The sequence below is a fragment of the Arabidopsis thaliana genome (genome assembly GCF_000001735.4).
Source record: "Arabidopsis thaliana chromosome 1 sequence".
Taxonomy (NCBI): domain Eukaryota; kingdom Viridiplantae; phylum Streptophyta; class Magnoliopsida; order Brassicales; family Brassicaceae; genus Arabidopsis; species Arabidopsis thaliana.
In genome coordinates, this window is record NC_003070.9 from 10,973,430 (window position 1) to 10,994,209 (window position 20,780).

Consider the following 20,780-nt stretch of genomic DNA (forward strand, 5'->3'; position numbering starts at 1 on the left):
GGAAAAATGTGTTTTGTATTTAGTAAATCTCTTTCCTTCTTTTGAAAATACTTTTGAAGAATAGAGTATGTATTTTCCAATAGTGAAGTAATTCAAAATTATCAAAACCATTAAGTTTATGGTGAAAAATATTTTGTAACCCAAAAAAATGAATTGTACTGAAATTTAAATTTAGATTAGATGGTTTGGTTCGAGCTTGTGATCTTTAATTTCATATGATTATTAGTTTTAAGTTAGTGAACGCTATTTTTTTTGTTCGTCTGGTTAGAACTATGTATGTGTAAATAAATGTTTATTAATTTAATTAAGTTCTTGGCCCAAAACCTATGAGAATTAATTAGTTGATAAATTACATGTGTCAAATAGGTTATAGTTAGTTTCTAAAATATTTAGTCAAAGATTTTTTTTTTGACATCTATCAAATAGGTTATAAATTATATGTGTTTTAATTTTATTGGTTAAAGTAAATGATCATATAAGTTATATTATTGAATAAATATATACTAAATATTACTAGTGTTGGTTAAAAACTATGGAAAATTTTATTGTTATAGAAATATTTTTGATGGATAAACATTGTTTATCTATTAAATATATAAAAGGGAAAGTTTCTTCTATATAAACTCATGATGATAAGATTTTGAGCAAAATTACCAATTTTGTTTTCTTCTTTTGTCAATACAAAGGCTTATAACATTAATTGCTTTTATTTTGTGGTAAAGAGATATCAACAGATTTTAGATAATAAATTCATATTTCTTAATGAAAACATTGTTATTGAGGGAAATTTTTTTATCATTGTATAGAAGATTCCCTCTCTAGAAGAATATTCATATGAAATGAGATGCTGGATACCCAACTAAATATTTGTATTTTTTAGAAATTTTGTTAGTAACGACTGAATGTAGTGCATCACATTAATTGAAAATGAATTTATTTGACTATCAATATAATAATAAATGTGTTAGTATCTTTGATTTCGATAAAATCCACAATATATACATGAGTGATCAGTGTGTATTGTGTTGTTGGAGACTGAACCATCAACGCTTTTTCGACACTTCTTCTTCTTCCTCCTTTCTCTCTTCATGCAAAATCACAGTTACAAGAAATAAACAAAAGATTATAAATCAAAACATAAAGAGACAAAAATGAGTGATGGTCGAGTTAACGCAGATCCTCAACAAGAAGAGAACATGGTTAAACCACCGGTTAAGAGATCTCTCACTCTCCTCATCGTGACTTACTTTTTTCTCTTCTTCGGCTCTATCGCTTCGAGCCTTCTCGCGAAGTACTATTTCGTCTACGGTGGCTCGAGCCGGTGGGTCTCCACGTGGGTTCAATCTGCTGGCTTCCCTCTCCTCCTCATCCTAATCTACTTCCCTCACTACGTTCTCAAAACCACCACTCGCCGTCCTTTCACGCGCTTCACGCTCCGCCATCTCATCTTCTCCGTGTTGATCGGGCTTGTTCTCGGTTTCAACAACTTCCTCTTCTCATGGGGAACCTCGTACCTTCCGGTGTCCACGTCATCGCTTCTCCTCTCGACACAACTCGTCTTCACTCTCATTTTGTCTAGGATCATAGTGAAACAGAAGATCACTTTCTCAAACCTCAACTGCGTTGTCCTGTTGACGTTAAGCTCTGTTTTGTTGGCTCTTGATTCGAGTAAAGATAAACCGTCCGGTTTAACCAAAACCAAGTATTTCATCGGGTATGTATCCACGATCGGAGCCGGTTTACTCTTCGCTCTTTACCTCCCCGTGACGGAGAAGCTATACCGTACCGTTTATTGTTACGCGATGGTCATGGAGGTGCAACTGGTGATGGAATTCGCAGCGACGGTTTTCGCGACAATCGGTATGGCTTGCGAAGGCGGGTTTAAGGAAATGGTTAAGGAAGCGAACCATGTTTTCACCAAAGGACCAACATTTTATTGGACGTTTGCGATACTAGCAAATGTGGTGACGTGGCAGCTCTCTTTCGCAGCCACGTCAGGGATGGTTTACTTGACGTCAGGTATCACCGGAGGTATCTGCATGACGGCGTTGCTCGCGATGAATGTGATAGGAGGTGTGGTGGCTTACGGTGACGTGTTTGGTGGAGTGAAGATTGTGTCGACGGTGCTATGTATTTGGGGATTCTCATCTTACACATACGGGATGTATATGAAGATGAAGAAGGAGGAGAAGGAGAAGGGAGAATATTCCGGCGTAAAGACGACGGAAGACAGCGGAGAGATGGAGGTGGAAATGGGAAATGTTAAAGATGACGTGGCGGCGGCGGATGATAGGGCTTGAAGATATCTGTGTGATTGAGACGGCCGTTATGATTATTATTAGGAAGGAAGCCAACAAAAAAAAAAAAAGTAGTAGTATCTTTTTGTGTTCTTTCTTTTTCTCACCTTATGTTTTTTTAGTAATGCATTTGCTTTTGTTTTTCTTGTTTTTTTAGGTTGTTTTGTTTTTCCTTTTCTGGTTATTTTTATGAATTATCCTCTTATCATGGCCACAACTAATGATGTTGTACACTTTTTAAGTGTGGATTTTCCAATGTCGGTTGATAAGTATGTATTTTTCTGTTATCTATGGGCTTTTGATTGGTTTTATTAGATATATGGTCTGTTATTTTCCCAGTCTCCAGTGACATTGATACGAAAATTATACACCCTGTGATGACAAACAACAACACCGACGATATATTGAGAATAAGGCGACGATAAGTAGTGTTGATTGTATCGGATGCTGAAAATAAGAGTAACTGTGACAATTTATTTTTTTATCCGGTGTGACTCTTGGAGTGGTTTCGGTTTTTTTATTTTTATTTTTATTGTTGATAAGAATAGGCCAAAAAAAAAAAAAAAGTAGGCCCAAAGGAATAGGTCCAGTGTAGTTATTTAGTGAACAAAAAAAATATTAACTTTCACCTATACAAAAATGTGAATTTTTTTTTTTGTTGGAAACACTTTTTACAAAAAGATGTGATATTATTTGATCTAAGAATATCCAGAATGTGGTTTACAAATGTATACCACCTGTTTAATGTTTTGACCATGTTAATTTCCTATAGCTTGCTTCAAATCCAACTCTCGATTATACTTACAGTTCAGAGAACAACAAAACTAATCCTCTGTTTTACAACACATGACTACATTGTTAGTGTTGGTGGCAATGCCAAAGCTCTAGGAGATAATTTTTTCAATTTTTTGTTCTTGGTAATGAAAGTTTTTGAGAGAGCATGTATTTATTTCATTTATAAGGATTTAATAGATTGTGTTTTATTAGTGTTTGACTTTTTATCATAATATAAAATTTGACGGGCGCTGGTAGCCTGGTACATGTCCTTGGCGCCGTCGAGTTGAGTTGCACTCTGGTAGAATCTTATTCCAAATTACTTCATGACATTCTCCAAGACAGAATGATCTCCTCTCTTTAAGAAATTTACGATTATACTGAAGTATGATGAATTTTACAAATGATATACTATTATACAAAACATATAACAATATATATACCTGTTACACTTACAGCCAATAACATATAAAAGAACAAAAAAGGAAAAAAGTTGTCGTTTATGGGAAACAACATACCAAACAAAGAAAATGAAAGTGCTCACGATCTCTAAGATTCCAATTAGACAAATATTAATGATGATCATGATAGTTAATTAGAGTGTTAATAAAATGAGTGAGGAAATAAAGAAGAGACACGCTTAATGGTGATGATGCAGCTTGGCATTAACTCGGTGTTATTTACGAACATTGTCTCCTTAATGCTCCTTTAGTTTTTGTATTTTTCTTTGAGCACTTTAAAATGAAAAAGATGGTTTTTCTTATTATCCTTTTTTCTTATGGCTTCTGGCTCTTCACTTATATTTTAAACTCTAGTAAAAATTTCAGAGCCCACAAAATCCAAAATTTTTGTTGCTTTTGATTCAACCACAAATTATATCGAAATTGTGATCCAGTGTAGGGTAATGTATGTTTCCATGACGTGTTTTAAACACCACGCTACAATGTTAACATATCAGTAATTAATTTCCTTAATTTATAAATCTCATAGTTCCTCATAAATGAAAATGATAAAATCGTTTAAAGATTGGTTAATTCAGTCCATAAGAACCATCAAAGTGTATTATAAGTGAATCTACAATATCTCTATATGTACTAAAGAAATTAGAAAAAACGAGGAAGCAGAATTCATATGCTATGAAACAATATTGATAGATTGCATGTATATACTTGTATTCAATTGTAAATAATAAGTAAGCAGTTCTTCGTATAGGTACGCATAAAGCATGAATACTCGTCGATCTAATATTTGTCAATCTTAAAGCTGATTAAATTAATTATCTAGATTTTTATAAGGTTTTGTAATATAGATCTCTTTTGATCGATGGAATATTTTCAAAAAGAGATGAGAATACAGTGAATGGACTTTTGGGGTGAATAAAAAACTGAGGGCATGATTAACGAAAGTGCGAATGTAATGAATGACTAATGAATAACGCCATTAAGCAACCCTAAAAATGATAGAGATTGGTCAAATATATATATAGACTAAAATTAAAAAAATGCATGTTGATATATATGTATATGAAAGGGGCCTTGCTTCGTTATAGGTTTGGAGATTAGAAAGAGATTAAATTCCAAAGATTATAGATGACAGATTTGAGCTGTAATAGGGAGGTTCACACGTCTATTATCATACCAATATACATCAAAACTCTGACAGAGTTGGTACCTAAGACTGTGCCTAAGAACCTACACTAGACACAGAGATAAATGCTATGGTCTGTTGCTTTTAAAATATTAATTACGTTTCCAAGGTTTGGGGTTTGGGATATATACTAATATCTAGAGTAGCATAATATATAGATTTCGCATTCCTTGATATGTAGTTTATCAATCATATAATCTTTTAGAAATCATGTTTTTCATTGAATAATTCAAGTTTTTGATTGATAAAATTACAAAACCGTAGAATCTTGGAATCATCTTAACAAAACAGAAAAAGTAGTATAGGTGTATGATGAAACTATTAAAAGAGGAAACAAAAAATGTAATTAATACTTGCAAAGTGACAAAATTTCTTTTAGATTGTTCATTAATTTTACGGAATTCTTTGTATATCAAAATCATTTTTTTTTTAAGGATAAATTTTATGGACTGATCGGAACAGTTTCGGTAGAAATGTAACAAAGTGTTACAGAGTAGACTATAGATCAATAATCCTTTATTTCGTTTTTGTTTAGAGTGATTAGCCAAACAATTATCATCCATAAAAGAAGGGCACGCAAAAGACGACTTCGGTTATCCATAATCCCATTAGAATATAAAAATACAATTAAGGTGTTATAATTGTGTCTAAACAAATTAGCCCTATAAGAGTCCATTAAGCAAATAGCTAAACTAAAATAAAAGATATAATTGTACTTAGATAATCGACGTATAAAGATACATGTATCCGTAGGACCGTAGCAAACTATCTTCGACCTCTAAAGCAAAGTGTGCCGCCTTCTTTCTTCCTTACATAAAAAATTTCAACTTAAAAAATGTAATCAAAAGTGGACATTCGTAATGTTCATCACGACTACTAGAGATACACATGAGATTAATCATTATAAATTTAGAATAATAACATAAACAACTAAACCCACAAATATATGCTTCTAATGATGAAATGATTATGTGGAAGACGTATAAAGGTTTTCACTTTTCACCAACTAAACTCTTCACTAATCCCCCCCAACCCGCACCCCACATATATTGTCTAATATTTATTATACTATTGTCATCAGCTATATAAGATTGAGAAAACTAGACATGAGTTATAATTCCTTTGAAGTAAAATTCCATGAGAGCATACTGAAACTAGCTGATCGAATTGTTGATATATTAATAAGGCCCCATAAATATTCCAAGTCTTAATTTATCCAAATATCATTTGATAAATTTAGCTTGTTAGGATAAATTATGTCATGGAGGTGTACATAGTGTCATAGTTTACGTCTAGTTTTTTGGCATCAGAAGATAACTGCTTTATTACTATAGTCAACACCTAATCCAAATTCATTACGTTCTATACTAAAAAGTAAACAAGCAAGACTAAAATCTTTCTGTATGATAAAATCAATGGGCTTTAAATTCTTTTAATGGGCCATAAGCCCATAAATAAATTCGTGTTTCTTTTTTTCCTCGACTGTTCTTCAGATTTCAATTTCTCTTCTCTGTTTCTTCTTCTTCTTCAATTTTCAGATTTGATAGCTCTCAAAATCGTTAAACTACAGAAACGAAAAAGGAAATTGCGGCGATCTAAGGTATGCAATTTGATTAGAACCCACCACTTCAATTTTTTTTACACCCTATTCAAAGCCAATTTGATTGAAACTAATTAAAAGATGCTATGGATCGTGAAGGTTAAATCCATGGCTGATGCACATTTGAAGCAAAGAGGCTATATCTCGGCAGTTGCAGCTGGACTCAATGCAGCTCTTGCAGCAATCTCTGCTAAGTTCTTCACATCTCTTGTAAGATGTGTTGTTTCTTCTTTCTAATCAATCACTAGTGTTTTTTTAGTTTGATCAGTTACTTAAAAAGTTTTAATCTTTGACAGGTGATTAAGTATGGATTAGTTGTAATCTGCAATGTGGTTATGTGGGCATGTTATGTAAACAGTTTAAGAGCTTTGTCCTCTCTACAAGCTACTGTCACAAACTTTGCTGCTAATTTTCTATCTTCTGGTTTAGCTGGTCTCTTTCTTTTTCAAGAATCGTTATCGTTTCGTGTAAGTTCTGTTTCTTGAAAAGTGATGATCAAAGTCTTTAGACATTGACGATTGTTTTGATGAAATGTGATATTTGGCTTTGTGAGTTGAATGAGTTTTGGCTAATACATTTTTAAAACATCTTGGCAGTGGTTTGCGGGAGCTTTATCGATTACTACCGGAGTTCTTATCCTCAGTAAGTCGAGTGTCGATAAGAAGGTAAGCTCGGATTAATGGAGAATCGAATATGATAGCTTCTGTTTTGGAGAAGGCTGCTTTTGGTTGAAAGGAATTAGAGATGTTAAGTTGTTCTGAGTTTTGAGTTTTAGAGGTTAAGGGAAACATTATGTTTTAAGTATGCCAATTTGGTTCAATTCTCTTGCAGCTAGAGTCTCTAATTATCTTGACATTTCTCAGTTTTTGACAAACTATTTTAGCAGCGTGTAAAAACCGACTAAGTGAACTGTGTATGTTTATAGAAGAACTGTTTCTATAGTTCGTCATAAATAGTCGAGAGAAAGTAAAAAACGAAGCAAACAAAAGGAAATGAATAGTAACACTAGCTAGAATTTGGATGAAACTAGTAAGAAAATAAGATCCAGTGCACCTTTGGGAGCTTTGAATACAGAGGCTGTTCTGGTGATAGATCGTAAATACCTAAGCCAAAGCTGGTGGAGTTACCCACTACTTTCGTTTTAAGACCAATCCCACACCATCATTCGAGGTAGGTTTGTATATCGTAGTAAATGTTGCATCAATCTACGGAAGAAGAACAATTCATCTATTATGCCTTACCATCATGCGATTGGAACCTTTCATTCTTATACTCCAACAAAAAAAGAGAAATTATTGGTTCACGTGAAACTATTTGCCATCACTTAGTTAAAATCTATATCATATGCATTTGTGGTGGAATTCATTATCCTTACTATTTTCATGCTCCACACAAAATTAAACTAGCTTGTCAATAAAAAAAGATCAAAACATTGATTCATATGAAGCGCTATTTACCATCTAATAAACTTATAACTGAAATTTATCATGTGATTAATTTGTTCCGGAATTTATTATTCAATACCATTTTCAGGCTATACAACAAAGTCATGCAAGATATTATACTATACTACTAGTTACTTAGTTTATGAGGGTAATCAAAACACATGGTTCACATGAAAATATGAATTCAGAATAAAGAATTCAATACTATTTAGCTACTAGTCCGAGAGTTGATACATATAGGATTCTATCATTTGAACTTTAAATTGAGGATTTGCCTTTTGTCCATTACCATGAATCCGGATCCATATCACAAATTGATGATTAAACTGAATTACTCGACCCGACATACTTCCACTTGGGTTCTTGGTCGGCAAATATCATCACCATCGTGTGAAATGCTTCTAGTCCCCACGCTAGAGAGTAGAGACTTCAACACGAAATGCATCATTTGCCAACCCCCGAATTCGCCGTAGTATCTCTACAACAAATCGTTCATGCACAACCGTCCTTTTTCTGTTGCCGCTGGCTTTCCCAATAGTGGATATGCGGTTCATCAAATCTTTTGGATCTGTTCATGTGTCGGAGTGTTTGTGTGTTCATCTTACATCTAGTTAATGTATTGTCCTCTTTACTTGATGCATAAACTTTATCATGATGCTTCTTCTTCTTGCGTAATTTATAAGTTTATGCACTTATATCAATCAAATAAAAAGTATCTACTCAGAAGAAAACTAATCAACGTAAAGTAAACCGTTAATAATTTATTTATATTTAGCTAAATTTAGATTTCATGATAAATACGTGGATTCCAAGCAACCCGACATGTTAATAAATATGAAAGTAAAGGACTATATATATATATATGGGGATCAATTAAATTTGGAACGTTGATTGCTACCATTTTCTTCGCCAGTTGAATGATGTACATAAGTGTAACGCCCGTGAACCAGAAAATCGGTTAGGATTTATGTTTAAATCGTTCGGTTTAATTGGTTAGATTAATGGAAACCCTAGAGTGTGTCTATAAAAGAAGGAAACTCGAAATTAGAGCTTTGGTTAGCCACTTTTTGTTTTGTAAAGAAGAATAAGAGAGAGAAGGAAAAAGACCAAAATCGTTAGAGTTTGGGAGGAAACAGTTTCGACATATCAAATCATTTTCGAAGGTAATGAAATTTGGTAAAGTTATTCCCAAGTCTTTCATCGTCATTCTCCATTTTACAGAAGTGGATTTTGATTTAAACTCGTTGAGTTATTCACAGTTTTGTAAGACACGTTTTCTCAGATGCAAGTTAAAACTAGCGGGGATTATAACTGAGATCGTGGTCTTGTCTGGTTTCCGATCGGCACGAGATTTTGTGGAAGGCTTGATGACGTCTAAGGCTAGCGTTTCACCGGATAGTTAACGGTTAGTTTTTATTTTAGGGTTTTGTCTTTGAGACTGTTTGTCTTTGATTTTTATGTCCAGTTTGCTTCAAGATTGTTTTTGGTTGTGTGACTTGTTGTAGGATGTTTCTGGACTGTTTCAGACGCAAGGAGAGTTTCTCCTGGTTATAATTGTTGTTAGAATCAGCTTGTTAAGGTGAGTGCGTGAACATAAGCTTATCTAAGCGATTGGTTTGTATGACTAGTTTTATGTAATGATATATAGATGTGGTGAATGTGTTTTTGGGTGAACATAACAAAAATAACAAACCAGTCATTTAACAGTTCACCCAAAAACACATTCACCACACCTACATATCATCACACAAAACAAGTCATACAAACCAATCGCTCAGATAAGCCCATGGTCACACACTCATCTTAACAAGCTGATTCTAACAACAATTATAACCAGCATAGACTCTCCTTGCGTCTGAACAGTCCAGAAACATCCTACAACAAGTCACACAACCAAAAACAATCTTGAAGTAAACTGGACATAAAAATCAAAAACAAACAGTCTCGAAGATGAAACTCTAAAATAAAAACCGACTGTTAACTATCAAATCCCTCCGGTGAAAAGCTAGCCTTAGACGTCAAAAAGCTTTCCACAAAATCTAGTGCCAATCAGAAACCAGACAAGACCACGATCTCAGTTACAATTCCCGCTGGTCCTAACTCGCGTCTGAAAAAACGTGTTTTACGAAACTGCAAATAACTCAACGAGTTTAAATCCAAATTCACTTTTGTAAAATGGAGAATGACGATGAAAGACGTGGAAATAACTATACTAAATTTCGTTACCTTTGAAAACGATTTGATATGTTAAAACTGTTTCCTACCAAACTCTAACGATTCTGTCCTTTTTCTTCTCTTTAAGTGGCTAACCAAAGCCCTAATTCCTTCTTTTATAGGCATATTTTAGGGTTTCTATTAACTCAACCGATTAAACCAGACAATTTAAATATAAATCCTAACCGATTTTATGGTTCACGGGCGAGGTTAAGTTGTTTTATTTTTTTTATTATGTGTTTGTCTTTGTCTAGTTTGTTTTCATGGGCTATAATTTTCTGCAAAAAATGTCGATTTTTGTTTTATGTAACTTATGTTGAAGAGGGGAAAATTCCAAATAAGTACTTCAGTGTGGAGTAAAAGCTAAAATATCTACTAAATCTTATTTAAGAATCCAACAAAATTTGGTCCAGGCCATATACTTGCGGTCTCTATGATCCCATCATACCTAGCTACTCCAAGCCTCTACCATAAAATCATTATTTATATTTCTGCTGTTCTATAGTTTGTTTGTTTTTTCTTTTTTTCTTTAAGCATATTTAATTTTTTGTTAGTAAAATGTTCTATAGTTTGTTGATCGCAAGACAAAAACTTGTGCCATATCTGTTGTATTATGTAATTAAGGATACTGTTAAGCCTCAATGTCCAGGGTCTGGGGTATTTGGACATCTCTTGGACTCCAAGCGAGGAAGGGAAAGAGATCCACTACTATATTTATATGTTTTACTTACCATATCTTGGATCCACGAGGGTAAGAGCAGCAAAGGAGGACATTTTCCTCTCTGCTCTCTTCTTCCTTTTTTTTTGTTTTTGTTTTTGTAAATATGTGTGTGGTAATCTTATTTCTGGTTAAAGTGTGTTGTCTCCTGAAACTCTCAACGCCAAATATAACTAAATTATTGTTTGTATTATTTAGTTCCATGTTAGTTTTTCTACTGTGAACATGGAATTTTTGTTAAACATTTGTTGATTTGGACGTTTGTGGAACGTTTCAAAGAACCGCTTGTCAACATTTGCACAATTGCATTCTCTTATTGGTTAACACAGTTTCCGGGATTCTAGAACGCCAAAAAAGCACAGAAGGTTTAATACTTATTGTTTTGTCTAAGGAGAAGGAAAATGCGCAATACTTTCTTAAACCTTTTGTAGGTTTATGAAGTGTTTGATTTTTCAGATAAAATGAGAATCAAGTTCGATGTACCATGTTCACATGTGACTTTGTACTATTTCGAATGTTTCTTGGCAAGTAATTTCGAATCCTTTTCGTAAGTAGAACTAATTCCACATGTCACAAAAGTGTTGACTTACCTATAGAAAAGGCAGAGGAACACATACACACACACAAACGCTTACTAAACTCAAAAGTCAGAATGATAAGGTCACAAACTACGTGCAAACCATTTCATCGGTCCCCATCTAACATCCTAAAATTGAAAAATCAAACCTTATATTTTTTCCTTGAATTCTCATTTTATTTGAATATATTTTCGATCTATAGACACACATTAATCATGATAGTAACCACATGTCAAAATCTTAGGACAAAGATAGAACCGACATGTAAGTCACTACTTTTGCCATGAACGTGCTTACCATTTTCTTTTATATTCCTACTACTTATATCTCTATCCTCTCCATATTTTTTACCCGTAAAATTATAAACCCATTTTCAAAATCTGATCTTTTTTTTTTCGTTGACAAATCTAGTTATGCCTCCTCCGGCAATGCTTGCGTTTGACGATGGTTTAGCCCGGAAATCTAACGATAATGAGTGGCAAGGTTTCAGAGTTTTTCCAGGAGAAAATACTAACCCTAACCCTAATATAAATTTCTTGGTTAAGAAGGCAATTCTGCAGAACGAGAAATCAATCACTCCTCTTTTCTCCCGTTCGTCGGCAAGAGATGATAGCTTCAGAATTGTGTTGCCGCCGGCGTTGCCTCCTCCTAGAGACTCCACCGTTCCGCTTCCTATGCTTCCGGAGCCGATGAGAGTCCGGAAGAAGCTTAGCCACCAAGAATCAGTCATATTTATGAGCAAATCGCGTTTCGCAGAGAAAATCCTCTACAAGGAAGAAGATTTCAAATGTAACGCCTTCTGCTTGTCTCTACCTGGCTTCGGAAAGAACAAGCTGATTAGATCTTCTTCGAAACGCCAAAATTCTATGGAGAAGAAGATGATCAGAGCTTCTTCCTTCACGGGATCAACTGTTTCTGTACGCGCCTCGCTAGAGAAATTCGAATGCGGTTCTTGGGCATCGACGACAGCTCTTATTCAAGATAACGGTCGGTTGTTTTTCGATTTTCCGGTTGAGATGACGAAGTGCAACAGCCGCGGTGGAAATGGAGGAAGAGATGTGCAAGAACCGGTGACCTCTGGTTTCTTATTCGATAGAGAAACAGAGACTTTGGCTCTGAGAAGCGTTTTAAAGACGAGGAGTACTCGTGATCACCGGAGATCAGCTGAGTCTTCACCGCAACGTCGTGTTAGGTTCTCGACTTCGTCTTCATCGGCTTCAGTTTCGTGCCCTACTTCGCCTCGAACTTGTATCACTCCACGTTTGCGTAAGGCTAGAGATGACTTCAACACCTTCTTGACCGCACAAAACGCTTGAATAAGGAAAACAAAAACAGAACACAGAGTTTTATTTATAATATGTATGTATGAAATGAGTGTAATGTATCTACGGATGATGTGTAAATATTATGGAGAGAAAGAGAGTGTTGAGTCTTTGAGAAATCAAAATCGATAAAGGGTTTATGATTCTAAAACAACTCAAAAAGTATAATTTTTAGTGTTTGCTTAGAAGCTCTATCTCCAATTTTTGAGGGTTTGTTTGGCTTTGTTGAATCTTTATGAAATAAATTTGACCAAGAGTAGATGATTATGAGAGTATTTTATAATCTATGTGCTTCACTTTTGCATCGAAGATCTGTTTTCAGACTTTAATCTACAATTTTTAGAGTGTACTCAATGAGGTATCAAAATCAATGAAATGATGGTTACTAGAGTAATTGCAAAAATTCATGTATGTTTCCAAGCTCTGTTTGTGACTTGCCTTTTCAGGTTTTAAGGTTTATTTTTAGGCTATTTTCCGTTAATTTTTTTGGTTGGTTTAGGAGATCAAAAACTTCATAAAACTGGACAAAGTGTTGGTAACATAACCTAAAAACTGTATAAAGAGAGCATAATACGATATTCAGACCCAAAACGCCAAATAACGCAAACTCGATAAGGAAAAGAGGGTTTAATGGGTTAGTGAATTCTTCAGCGTTTTCAAAACGGTTGATTTCAGTTTCTTGTATCGTAGATGACACGAACAACGTCAACAATCTGAGCTCTGCAAATCGGACATTTCCCTCCACTCCAATGTAGTTCGTTGGCACATTTTAGGCACATGCACATATGTCCACACCTGTACAAAACCGCCTCGACCTGTGTTTCGTCGCAGACGCAGCATTTTCGTTTCATTGGGTTTTCTTGGTGAGCCTTGTGTTGCAAGCTCGCGTTAGCATCTAAACACGTTTTGACAGAATCTCGTAGTACTGACATTTCTTGCTGAAGCTGTTGGATCTGTGATCTCATACCGCTTATCAGCTCCATTTCCTGAAAACGTTTATATGCGGCTCAATGAGTTTACCACTAGTGCGGTTGCGAGTTTCTATAGTATAACAAGAAATCGATAAACACTCACAGGTGACTGAGGATTCTGAACAACCAAGGCAGGAGTGGAAGTAACATCAGTGTCTTGAGAACTCCATGATCCTGCAGGAGACGATGCAGATATATGTGAAGACGACGATTGGCTCAAGTCATCTCTATCATCTTGCTCTTCACCTCCTCTTAATGGCTCTTCTTTGATTTCTTCATCAATTTCAAAATTTACTTCCTCCTCTTCTTCTTGTTGCAATTCCCATTTTTTGGAGTGCTTATCCGAGTGTGTCTGTACACGGGACATCATGAGATTATCGATCTTCTCTCGCAACCCGCTGTCGAGGAAATCTGTCACCGTTCTTCTGTATTAAGCAGGGAAATTCATTTTCTTAGTCAGTTATTAACCATTAAGAAACATGAGCTTGTCAATTTTGATGGTTACTTACCGCTCAAGGAGTCTGCATATGTCATCTTTCTCAGACCTAGTGTTCATTACTTCCAGGTACCGTGACTTCCTCAATTCCTCCCAGTAACTCCGAGGCCTAGCTATTTCACTAAGCCAGTCGTCGTTATATTCTCCATAATAAGACTGCTCATCTGCATACTCTTCTTGTTCTCCCCATCTATTCAAATAGGATGTTTCTTGTTGATCAAGGCACTGGTCCATCTCATTACTCTCATGAACTAGACCTTCTGTTTCTCGAGTTTCTTGCATATACTTTCCCACATTGTTCTCGTCTTGATTCTGTCTCAACCGCGATTCTCGAGATAAATATTCACTCGGGCTAGTATTTTCTTCTTCTTTCTTTTCAGACTTGCCATCGTTGCAAGTTTCTTCTACTTCTCTTGTTTCTTGCAGCTGAAGGCAATTCTTTTGTGAATCAACTGTTCCACTTACAGATTCTTCTTCCTTACATAACGTTGCTTCCTCTATCTTGCGGTTACGGGGTCTCAACCGCTCTGCGAAAAAAGCTTCGAGAGTAACACCACCATCCTTTAACCTCGTGCTTGTGGTAGTAGTTCCTTCTGTTTCTTCTACGGATTTGTTGTTCATCTCAGTGGATCGTTGATGATTCTTCCTCTTATCTGTTGCAGCCGCAGAGTTTACTACGTTCGCATGAAATTTCTCCCTGCGTTGCCAATCAAAGATTGAAAATCTGAAGAAAGTAAACCCTAAGAACTAAACTCAAAACATAAAACAGAGAATCTGAAAAAACCTTAAATGCAGAACAGCAGAGCCTGATTCAATTCGGTTTAATCCGGTTGTTTTTGCGTTAGACCGGTTTCTATCTTGAATCACAAGACAGCGATTGAGGTTCCTTAACCTTAGCATTGACTGGTTAAATAATGTAATTAGAAAAACCATTTAGTGGATTATGAATAAAGTCACAAATATGTTAGTTATTTTTATCAAAATAGTGAAAATATAATTTACCTGGAGACGACCACGTTGAGTAAACCTAGAAACTGCGTTGCGTTCAAAAAGCGAATCCAATTCACGGTGGCGATCACGTTCCATTTGCATAAGAAAATCGGTAAACGCTTGTCGTCCTCGTATCTTCGGAGAGAAACTAACCACCGGAAAATTACTTTTCTCCGATGACGACGAAGTGCAATAAGGCCTCGGCGTTCTGATAATCTCGAGTCCACCGCCACCGCCGCTGCCATTATCTCCAGCGGTTCGTTTCTTGTCTTCGTTGCTAAGCCTCCGAATTAGGTCAGCGACTCGTCCCCATTTACTTTCTCCGGAATCAGAAACCAAACCATGTGACCTAGATTCAATCTCCACCGTTCGATCAGCAATTTCAGAATCTCCATCGATTGATGAAGATTCTGAAAGACCGGAATCTTGAACACTAACTCCTGAATCGCTCCGACTACTACTACTCGCCGTAGATTGACTGCTACTCGGCGAGTTTCCACCGTTGGATCGGTTTAGCCTCGCCTCCCATATCTGAACCAAAGAAGAAGCCACAAGATTGTCGTTTCTCTTCGATTCTAACGGAGATTCAAGAACACGATTGTTCTTGTTATTGTGAGTTTCGATCCAAGAATCAACTAAATTCTCATCGGAGACATGAGATTTCAAAACCTCTTTCACCGGAGATTTCAGATTCTTTTGAAAAACGCCAGCGTTTTGGTTACGATCTCTTAAGATTAAACCGAATCTCTGAGGAGAAGACACCATTTTTTTACGATCTAAGAATCGAACAAACGAACATAAAATCAAATAATCATTAGAGTTTTTGAATCGATCGAAAGAAGTTAGAGGACAACTCTGTTTTCTCTGTCTCTCTACAAGAAGAAGAGAAAATGGATTTGTGTTAGTGAAGAGACAGATTTTTCTCTCTGTTTTTTTTTCCTGTTAAAGAAACAGAACAACAACAAACAAACGGTGGAGATACGATGATGATGAAGAAGCAAAACAGAACCAAACAGTATTTGTGCTTATCTATTTAGTAAGAGGACTTATAAATGTTAAGAGTCCTAAAATGGCTCTGTTTTGTCCCTTAAACTGGGGAACGTGTCTGTAAAACAAGGCAATAAAGAATGAGGTGTAAGAATACAGAGAAAGAAAAGCCTTATGTGGCCAAAAGTGATAAATTGTTATAGAAAAATAAAAAAGCTACTTATAATTTTGGACAAAATTGAATTTGAAAGATATTGTATAACACATGTCATTATACTGGTAAAAGCATTTAATTGTGTAATGCATGAAAAAATTAACATTGGATTGTTATACTAATTAAAGGGTGATTAAATTATTTAATAATTAAGGCTCCTAAATATGCTAGAGTCAAAAAGGAGCCGTTGAGGAATTTAGCCGTTGTCGAGTGGGAACCATGCACTTTCTGGATTTTATGCCACATCATAAATCAAATTGAAGAACTAAAGATAACAAACAATTTTAAATTGTATAACTGACAGGAACAAAAACTTTTAAGCAAAGTAAAAATAATTTAATTAGAGAAAATTAGATGTTCAACCCAAGTTTCATGTAGTGTGCGATTTTATTGTAGTGTGGTCAATAGGCCCAGGCATAGTGGTCAATGTCGTGCTTGGGTTAGTCGAATAGAGAGAGAACTTAGGACGAGTTGTGATTTGTGACTCTTATAAAACGATTTAAGAAAAAATAGTCTCTATACAAAATAACGATAATTGAAACCAATAATAAGGTTCACAACCGATCATTTTCGGATCCCGATGAGTTAACGATTAGTCAACGATAGAGTAAAACGACCGATTAATCGAGACTTAGTGTCTATGATATTGGCACATACGACATATATTTCGTATATATATTTCAGGTAACTGGGTATCGTTTATATTAGTTGCGGCATATGTGATAATGTATTCTTCCACACTTCGTATAGCTAGCTGACAATCTTTTTTCTTAAAGTTTAAGTATTAGGAAGTATTATCCGGTAGATAAAGAAGATGGACGATTGAAAAAGCGATTGATACGATTTTTCTTCTGTGATTTTTCCGACCGGCCGGCGTTGGTTCCGACTTCGATTGTACTCTTTTCTCCTTTATAATTCTAGCAAATATTAGTTTACATACATATATTTCAGTTATTAACAATGAGTTCTAGAGAATCAACTGCTTTTGGTTGGCCTCTTTTCACACTGTTGGCGATTTTCATGACCCAAAAATTGAGTTTTCTACAATTATTTGTAAGAAATATAAATTATAAAAACTAGAAAAATATATGAAAAAGTTTAAGGTTTTGACTAGTGAGAATTTGTTGTATAGTTCAAAAAAACTCAAAATTTGAACGTTTGAAAACTTGTTGAGATGCATCAATTTTCAATAAACGTAGCCTATGGTGAATTGTTTTTTTTTTTTTGTCAACATGTCTCTAATGGACCTATTTTTCCGTGCTAAAAAATGTGCAGAGGTAATATCGCTATTTTTGTTAGAGGATCTGAGCAAATTCATTATTAATGATTGTGCAAAAAATTTGTTAATTTCGATATATCACATTTTGCTTTACGGATTACTCGAAAACATACTTTGATGTCATCATCCAGTGTATATATACGTATGTTAATTGTAGACAACAAAATAAAATAATAATAGTCTCACATAACCGACCAAAAAACAAACAAAATTAAATCAATGGAAGTTGTTGACAAATAAATTTTACAATTAATCTAATCCAAATAAGTCAAAACCCTGATTTCAGTAATGTAAAGATCATTATATCATTTTTTCTCTTGTAAAAAGGTTTTTTAAAATTATACTATTAATATATATCATTTGATCAAAAAAAAATTATATATCATAAACATTATATACGACATGCAGGCAAGTCACTCGAATATTCAAATCTTAAAGTTGTGCCTCCCACGTAAAAGCATCACATTAGTTTCCAAACCCAATTGTATATATAAATTACTACACAACACACCTCTCATCAAACAAATTCATCAAAGCCAATCAAATTGAGAGAGATATCAAGAAAGCAAAATAATGAAGTTGGCCGTGGTCTCAGTCGTTGTCATACTCGGAGTTCTCGTGGCTTGGCCGGTATCGGCTGGCCGAAAAGACTTACCTGGAGCGGGAGGATACGGAGGCGATGACGATGATGATACAAAGTCATTGTTCCCTTTGGACAACCTATTATCGTTGAATTATTATGATAGGATTTGTCCAGATTTTGAGAAAATCGTTGTTACGAAAGTGAGGGAATGGACTAAGAGTGACTCTTCCCTTGGTCCCGCCCTCCTCCGCCTTATCTTCCACGATTGTGGCGTCACGGTATTGCAATTAATCGTTCAATTATATATAGCCAATGTTTTGATTCATATATGATTTACATTGTTCTAAAAATGGGTTTCACTATTACTCTATTAGAGATTAGAATTGTTCTTCCGTCTATCTAGACCATACTTGGAACATTGATAGTATATAGATATAAGTTTCTTAATATTGAAGACGGACTTGCGCACTTTATTCTGTGTATAAACGCATCTGAGTGTTTTGCGCATATCTAATATAGTTATGCATTTTAAAAGATAACAACTTGACATTTTTGTACATGAATTAACACAACTTTCAGGGATGTGATGCGTCTGTTCTTCTAGACTACGAAGGGACAGAGAGAAGATCTCCGGCTAGCAAAACACTAAGAGGCTTCGAGCTAATTGACGATATCAAGTCCGAGATGGAGAAATCATGCCCCGGCAAAGTATCCTGCGCCGACATCCTAACATCAGCCAGCCGTGCCGCCACCGTCCAACTTGGTGGTCCTTACTGGCCCAACGTCTACGGTCGTCGTGACTCCAAACACTCTTACGCTAGAGACGTAGAGAAAGTCCCTTCAGGCCGTCGTGATGTTACCGCCCTTCTCGAAACGTTTCAGTCATACGGTCTCAACGTCCTCGACCTAGTTGTCCTTTCCGGGGCCCACACCATCGGAAAAGCGTCCTGTGGCACCATCCAGTCGAGGCTTTACAACTACAACGCAACCAGTGGTTCAGATCCTTCGATTGACGCAAAATACGCTGATTACTTGCAACGCAGGTGTCGCTGGGCCTCTGAGACCGTCGATCTCGACCCTGTAACTCCAGCAGTGTTCGATAATCAGTACTACATTAATCTTCAGAAGCATATGGGAGTTTTGTCGACTGATCAGGAGCTTGTTAAGGACCCAAGGACTGCTCCGCTTGTAAAGACTTTCGCAGAGCAATCACCTCAGATATTCAGACAGCAGTTTGCTGTGTCCATGGCTAAGCTGGTCAACGTTGGAGTTCTCACTGGTGAAGATCGTGTCGGAGAGATCAGGAAGGTTTGCAGCAAATCTAACTCCAGAGCTTACTAAATTATAATCATCATCCCTCATGAGAAGGATCTTTTGTTTCTTGAAATAATTTCTTGTTTGGTTTTTGAGCTCTTTTCTATTGCAATTTTGTAATTTGTTGTATGAACAAGAACAAAAACTGTGAATTATTTTCGTTGCAACTTCGATTTACATGAGTTCTACACTTACCGTCACTATTTGATCAAGACAATACTTAATATCAGTCCAACATGATCAATTTATGTCAAAGGGTTCATGATGTTAATGGTAATAACCCTAAACGTTAACTCTAAATCAAGTTGTGATGATAGCTTTTGGTGCAAGAAAAATGAAAGATGGGAGACACAATTCAGACGCGATCACGTTTTTAGGGTTTCTATAGTACTGAAACTCATGGAAAAAACACAGTACAAAAGATGCTATATTCTAAGACATTGAAGAACCCCAAAATTAAGAGAGAACATAAATTATGCAAGTAGAAAACAAACCCAGTAGAAGAAAGCCAAGACCAGTTTTAGTTTCGTTTGCCTCGAAGGACACCCTTACTACGACGATTCTTCATCCCCAGCTTAAACTTCTTCTTCAACTTCTTCCCAATAGGTTTTAGCGACTTGTTTTTCTTCTCATCATCCATTTCCTCATCTACAAGCAAACAACAATAGTATCCCAAAACAGAACAAACCCTTAATACCAAAACTTTCAAAGATATACTTGTAGATGCACACAAAATTCAATATAAAGAAACCAAACAAAGCTTTTAGAGCGATACGTTTCTCTTAGAGTAACAACCTTCCCAAGAGTAATGAACTAACAAGCTCCTTCAAAGATTTCAACTAAAATGAATGATTCAGTTAAATTTCAGATTCTAAAGCTTAGCTTAAATTCGATTCTTCAAGCGTTACCTTATCTAAAACCAAATCGTACAAAATCAAAGAGGCAAATTTAGAGGAGGCATACCACTATCGTTGGCGATTGTAGTGGAGGCAGATGCAGACTCAGAGGAAGGCGTCGCAACTTCCATAAACGGAGAAACTGGGGCTTGACGAACTGGTAACTTCGGAGCAGCGAGTGCGGCTTCAATAGCGGCGGATTTGGCGTCTTCTCTCGTTAGAGTGAATGATTCCTTCTCCACTATTTCTCTTCTTATTGCTCTCAATCTCTTCACCCTCTTGCATCTCATTGATTTCGCCATTGTTGTGCTTGGGGAGATTTGAAATCAGGGTTTTGAGGCAAAAGGGGTTTTAATTTCTGCGTCGGACTTCTTTTATAAAGTCTAAACCTAATTGAGGAACAAAGGAATTGCTCCGGTTCTGTTTGGTTACGAGTTTAAATGTATCCTATCCAA

At 35.7% G+C, this 20,780-nt stretch overlaps 6 protein-coding genes and 1 long non-coding RNA gene across 9 annotated transcripts; 5 read left to right on the forward strand and 2 right to left on the reverse strand.

Moving 5' to 3' along the window:
- The first annotated feature begins 953 nt into the window (after nucleotides 1-953).
- PUP4 (purine permease 4) lies at nucleotides 954-2,869 on the forward strand. 2 transcript variants are annotated; one of them, NM_001198190.1, is made up of 2 exons: nucleotides 1,016-2,368; nucleotides 2,846-2,869. In NM_001198190.1, exon 1 carries the CDS (start codon nucleotides 1,152-1,154, stop codon nucleotides 2,298-2,300), a length of 1,149 nt encoding a protein of 382 aa, NP_001185119.1. In that variant the 5' UTR covers nucleotides 1,016-1,151; the 3' UTR covers nucleotides 2,301-2,368; nucleotides 2,846-2,869. The 2 variants fall into 2 exon arrangements, with proteins under 2 accessions (NP_564365.1, NP_001185119.1); NM_102821.3 differs by lacking the exon at nucleotides 2,846-2,869 and having other exon boundaries at nucleotides 954-2,634.
- A 3,347-nt stretch (nucleotides 2,870-6,216) lies between these two features.
- On the forward strand, nucleotides 6,217-7,296 carry AT1G30845 (cell growth defect protein). Its single transcript, NM_148494.3, has 4 exons — nucleotides 6,217-6,318; nucleotides 6,418-6,528; nucleotides 6,615-6,785; nucleotides 6,915-7,296. Exons 2-4 carry the CDS (start codon nucleotides 6,427-6,429, stop codon nucleotides 6,996-6,998), a joined length of 357 nt encoding a protein of 118 aa, NP_683335.2. The 5' UTR covers nucleotides 6,217-6,318; nucleotides 6,418-6,426; the 3' UTR covers nucleotides 6,999-7,296.
- Nucleotides 7,297-8,032: 736 nt separating this feature from the next.
- On the forward strand, nucleotides 8,033-8,355 carry AT1G06377. The gene has a single exon (NR_139072.1). It is a non-coding gene; the product is annotated as an other RNA (long non-coding RNA).
- A 3,278-nt stretch (nucleotides 8,356-11,633) lies between these two features.
- On the forward strand, nucleotides 11,634-12,866 carry RSH4 (root hair specific 4). The gene has a single exon (NM_102822.3). The coding sequence runs from the start codon at nucleotides 11,687-11,689 to the stop codon at nucleotides 12,587-12,589; it is 903 nt and encodes a 300-aa protein (NP_174370.1). The 5' UTR covers nucleotides 11,634-11,686; the 3' UTR covers nucleotides 12,590-12,866.
- Nucleotides 12,867-13,066: 200 nt separating this feature from the next.
- Nucleotides 13,067-16,164, reverse strand: AT1G30860 (RING/U-box superfamily protein). Its single transcript, NM_102823.4, has 5 exons — nucleotides 15,065-16,164; nucleotides 14,847-14,965; nucleotides 14,076-14,759; nucleotides 13,670-13,991; nucleotides 13,067-13,581 (listed from the first exon to the last, which is right to left on the reverse strand). The coding sequence occupies exons 1-5, from the start codon at nucleotides 15,815-15,817 to the stop codon at nucleotides 13,267-13,269; spliced, it is 2,193 nt and encodes a 730-aa protein (NP_174371.2). The 5' UTR covers nucleotides 15,818-16,164; the 3' UTR covers nucleotides 13,067-13,266.
- A 1,884-nt stretch (nucleotides 16,165-18,048) lies between these two features.
- Nucleotides 18,049-19,654, forward strand: AT1G30870 (Peroxidase superfamily protein). Its single transcript, NM_102824.3, has 2 exons — nucleotides 18,049-18,393; nucleotides 18,695-19,654. Exons 1-2 carry the CDS (start codon nucleotides 18,106-18,108, stop codon nucleotides 19,454-19,456), a joined length of 1,050 nt encoding a protein of 349 aa, NP_174372.1. The 5' UTR covers nucleotides 18,049-18,105; the 3' UTR covers nucleotides 19,457-19,654.
- Nucleotides 19,573-20,723, reverse strand: AT1G30880 (uncharacterized protein). 2 transcript variants are annotated; one of them, NM_102825.4, is made up of 2 exons: nucleotides 20,393-20,719; nucleotides 19,573-20,077 (listed from the first exon to the last, which is right to left on the reverse strand). In NM_102825.4, exons 1-2 carry the CDS (start codon nucleotides 20,625-20,627, stop codon nucleotides 19,950-19,952), a joined length of 363 nt encoding a protein of 120 aa, NP_564366.1. In that variant the 5' UTR covers nucleotides 20,628-20,719; the 3' UTR covers nucleotides 19,573-19,949. The 2 variants fall into 2 exon arrangements, with proteins under 2 accessions (NP_564366.1, NP_001320667.1); NM_001332931.1 differs by having other exon boundaries at nucleotides 19,644-20,268; nucleotides 20,393-20,723.
- Nucleotides 20,724-20,780: the final 57 nt, after the last annotated feature.

Bases quoted from the DNA above. Each gene is read 5' to 3' on its own strand.
- AT1G30845 (NM_148494.3), top strand. From the start codon at position 6,427: ATGGCTGATGCACATTTGAAGCAAAGAGGCTATATCTCGGCAGTTGCA. The intron at 6,529-6,614 runs GTAAGATGTGTT...AATCTTTGACAG, and splicing joins CTAAGTTCTTCACATCTCTT to GTGATTAAGTATGGATTAGT. The intron at 6,786-6,914 runs GTAAGTTCTGTT...ACATCTTGGCAG, and splicing joins AAGAATCGTTATCGTTTCGT to TGGTTTGCGGGAGCTTTATC.
- AT1G30860 (NM_102823.4), bottom strand. From the start codon at position 15,817: ATGGTGTCTTCTCCTCAGAGATTCGGTTTAATCTTAAGAGATCGTAAC. The intron at 14,760-14,846 runs GTTTTTTCAGAT...TTGGCAACGCAG, and splicing joins TCTGCTGTTCTGCATTTAAG to GGAGAAATTTCATGCGAACG. The intron at 13,582-13,669 runs GTGAGTGTTTAT...AAACGTTTTCAG, and splicing joins TTCAGAATCCTCAGTCACCT to GAAATGGAGCTGATAAGCGG.
- AT1G30870 (NM_102824.3), top strand. From the start codon at position 18,106: ATGAAGTTGGCCGTGGTCTCAGTCGTTGTCATACTCGGAGTTCTCGTG. The intron at 18,394-18,694 runs GTATTGCAATTA...CACAACTTTCAG, and splicing joins TCCACGATTGTGGCGTCACG to GGATGTGATGCGTCTGTTCT.
- PUP4 (NM_102821.3), top strand. From the start codon at position 1,152: ATGAGTGATGGTCGAGTTAACGCAGATCCTCAACAAGAAGAGAACATG.
- RSH4 (NM_102822.3), top strand. From the start codon at position 11,687: ATGCCTCCTCCGGCAATGCTTGCGTTTGACGATGGTTTAGCCCGGAAA.
- AT1G30880 (NM_102825.4), bottom strand. From the start codon at position 20,627: ATGGCGAAATCAATGAGATGCAAGAGGGTGAAGAGATTGAGAGCAATA. The intron at 20,078-20,392 runs GTATGCCTCCTC...GTTTGCTTGTAG, and splicing joins TACAATCGCCAACGATAGTG to ATGAGGAAATGGATGATGAG.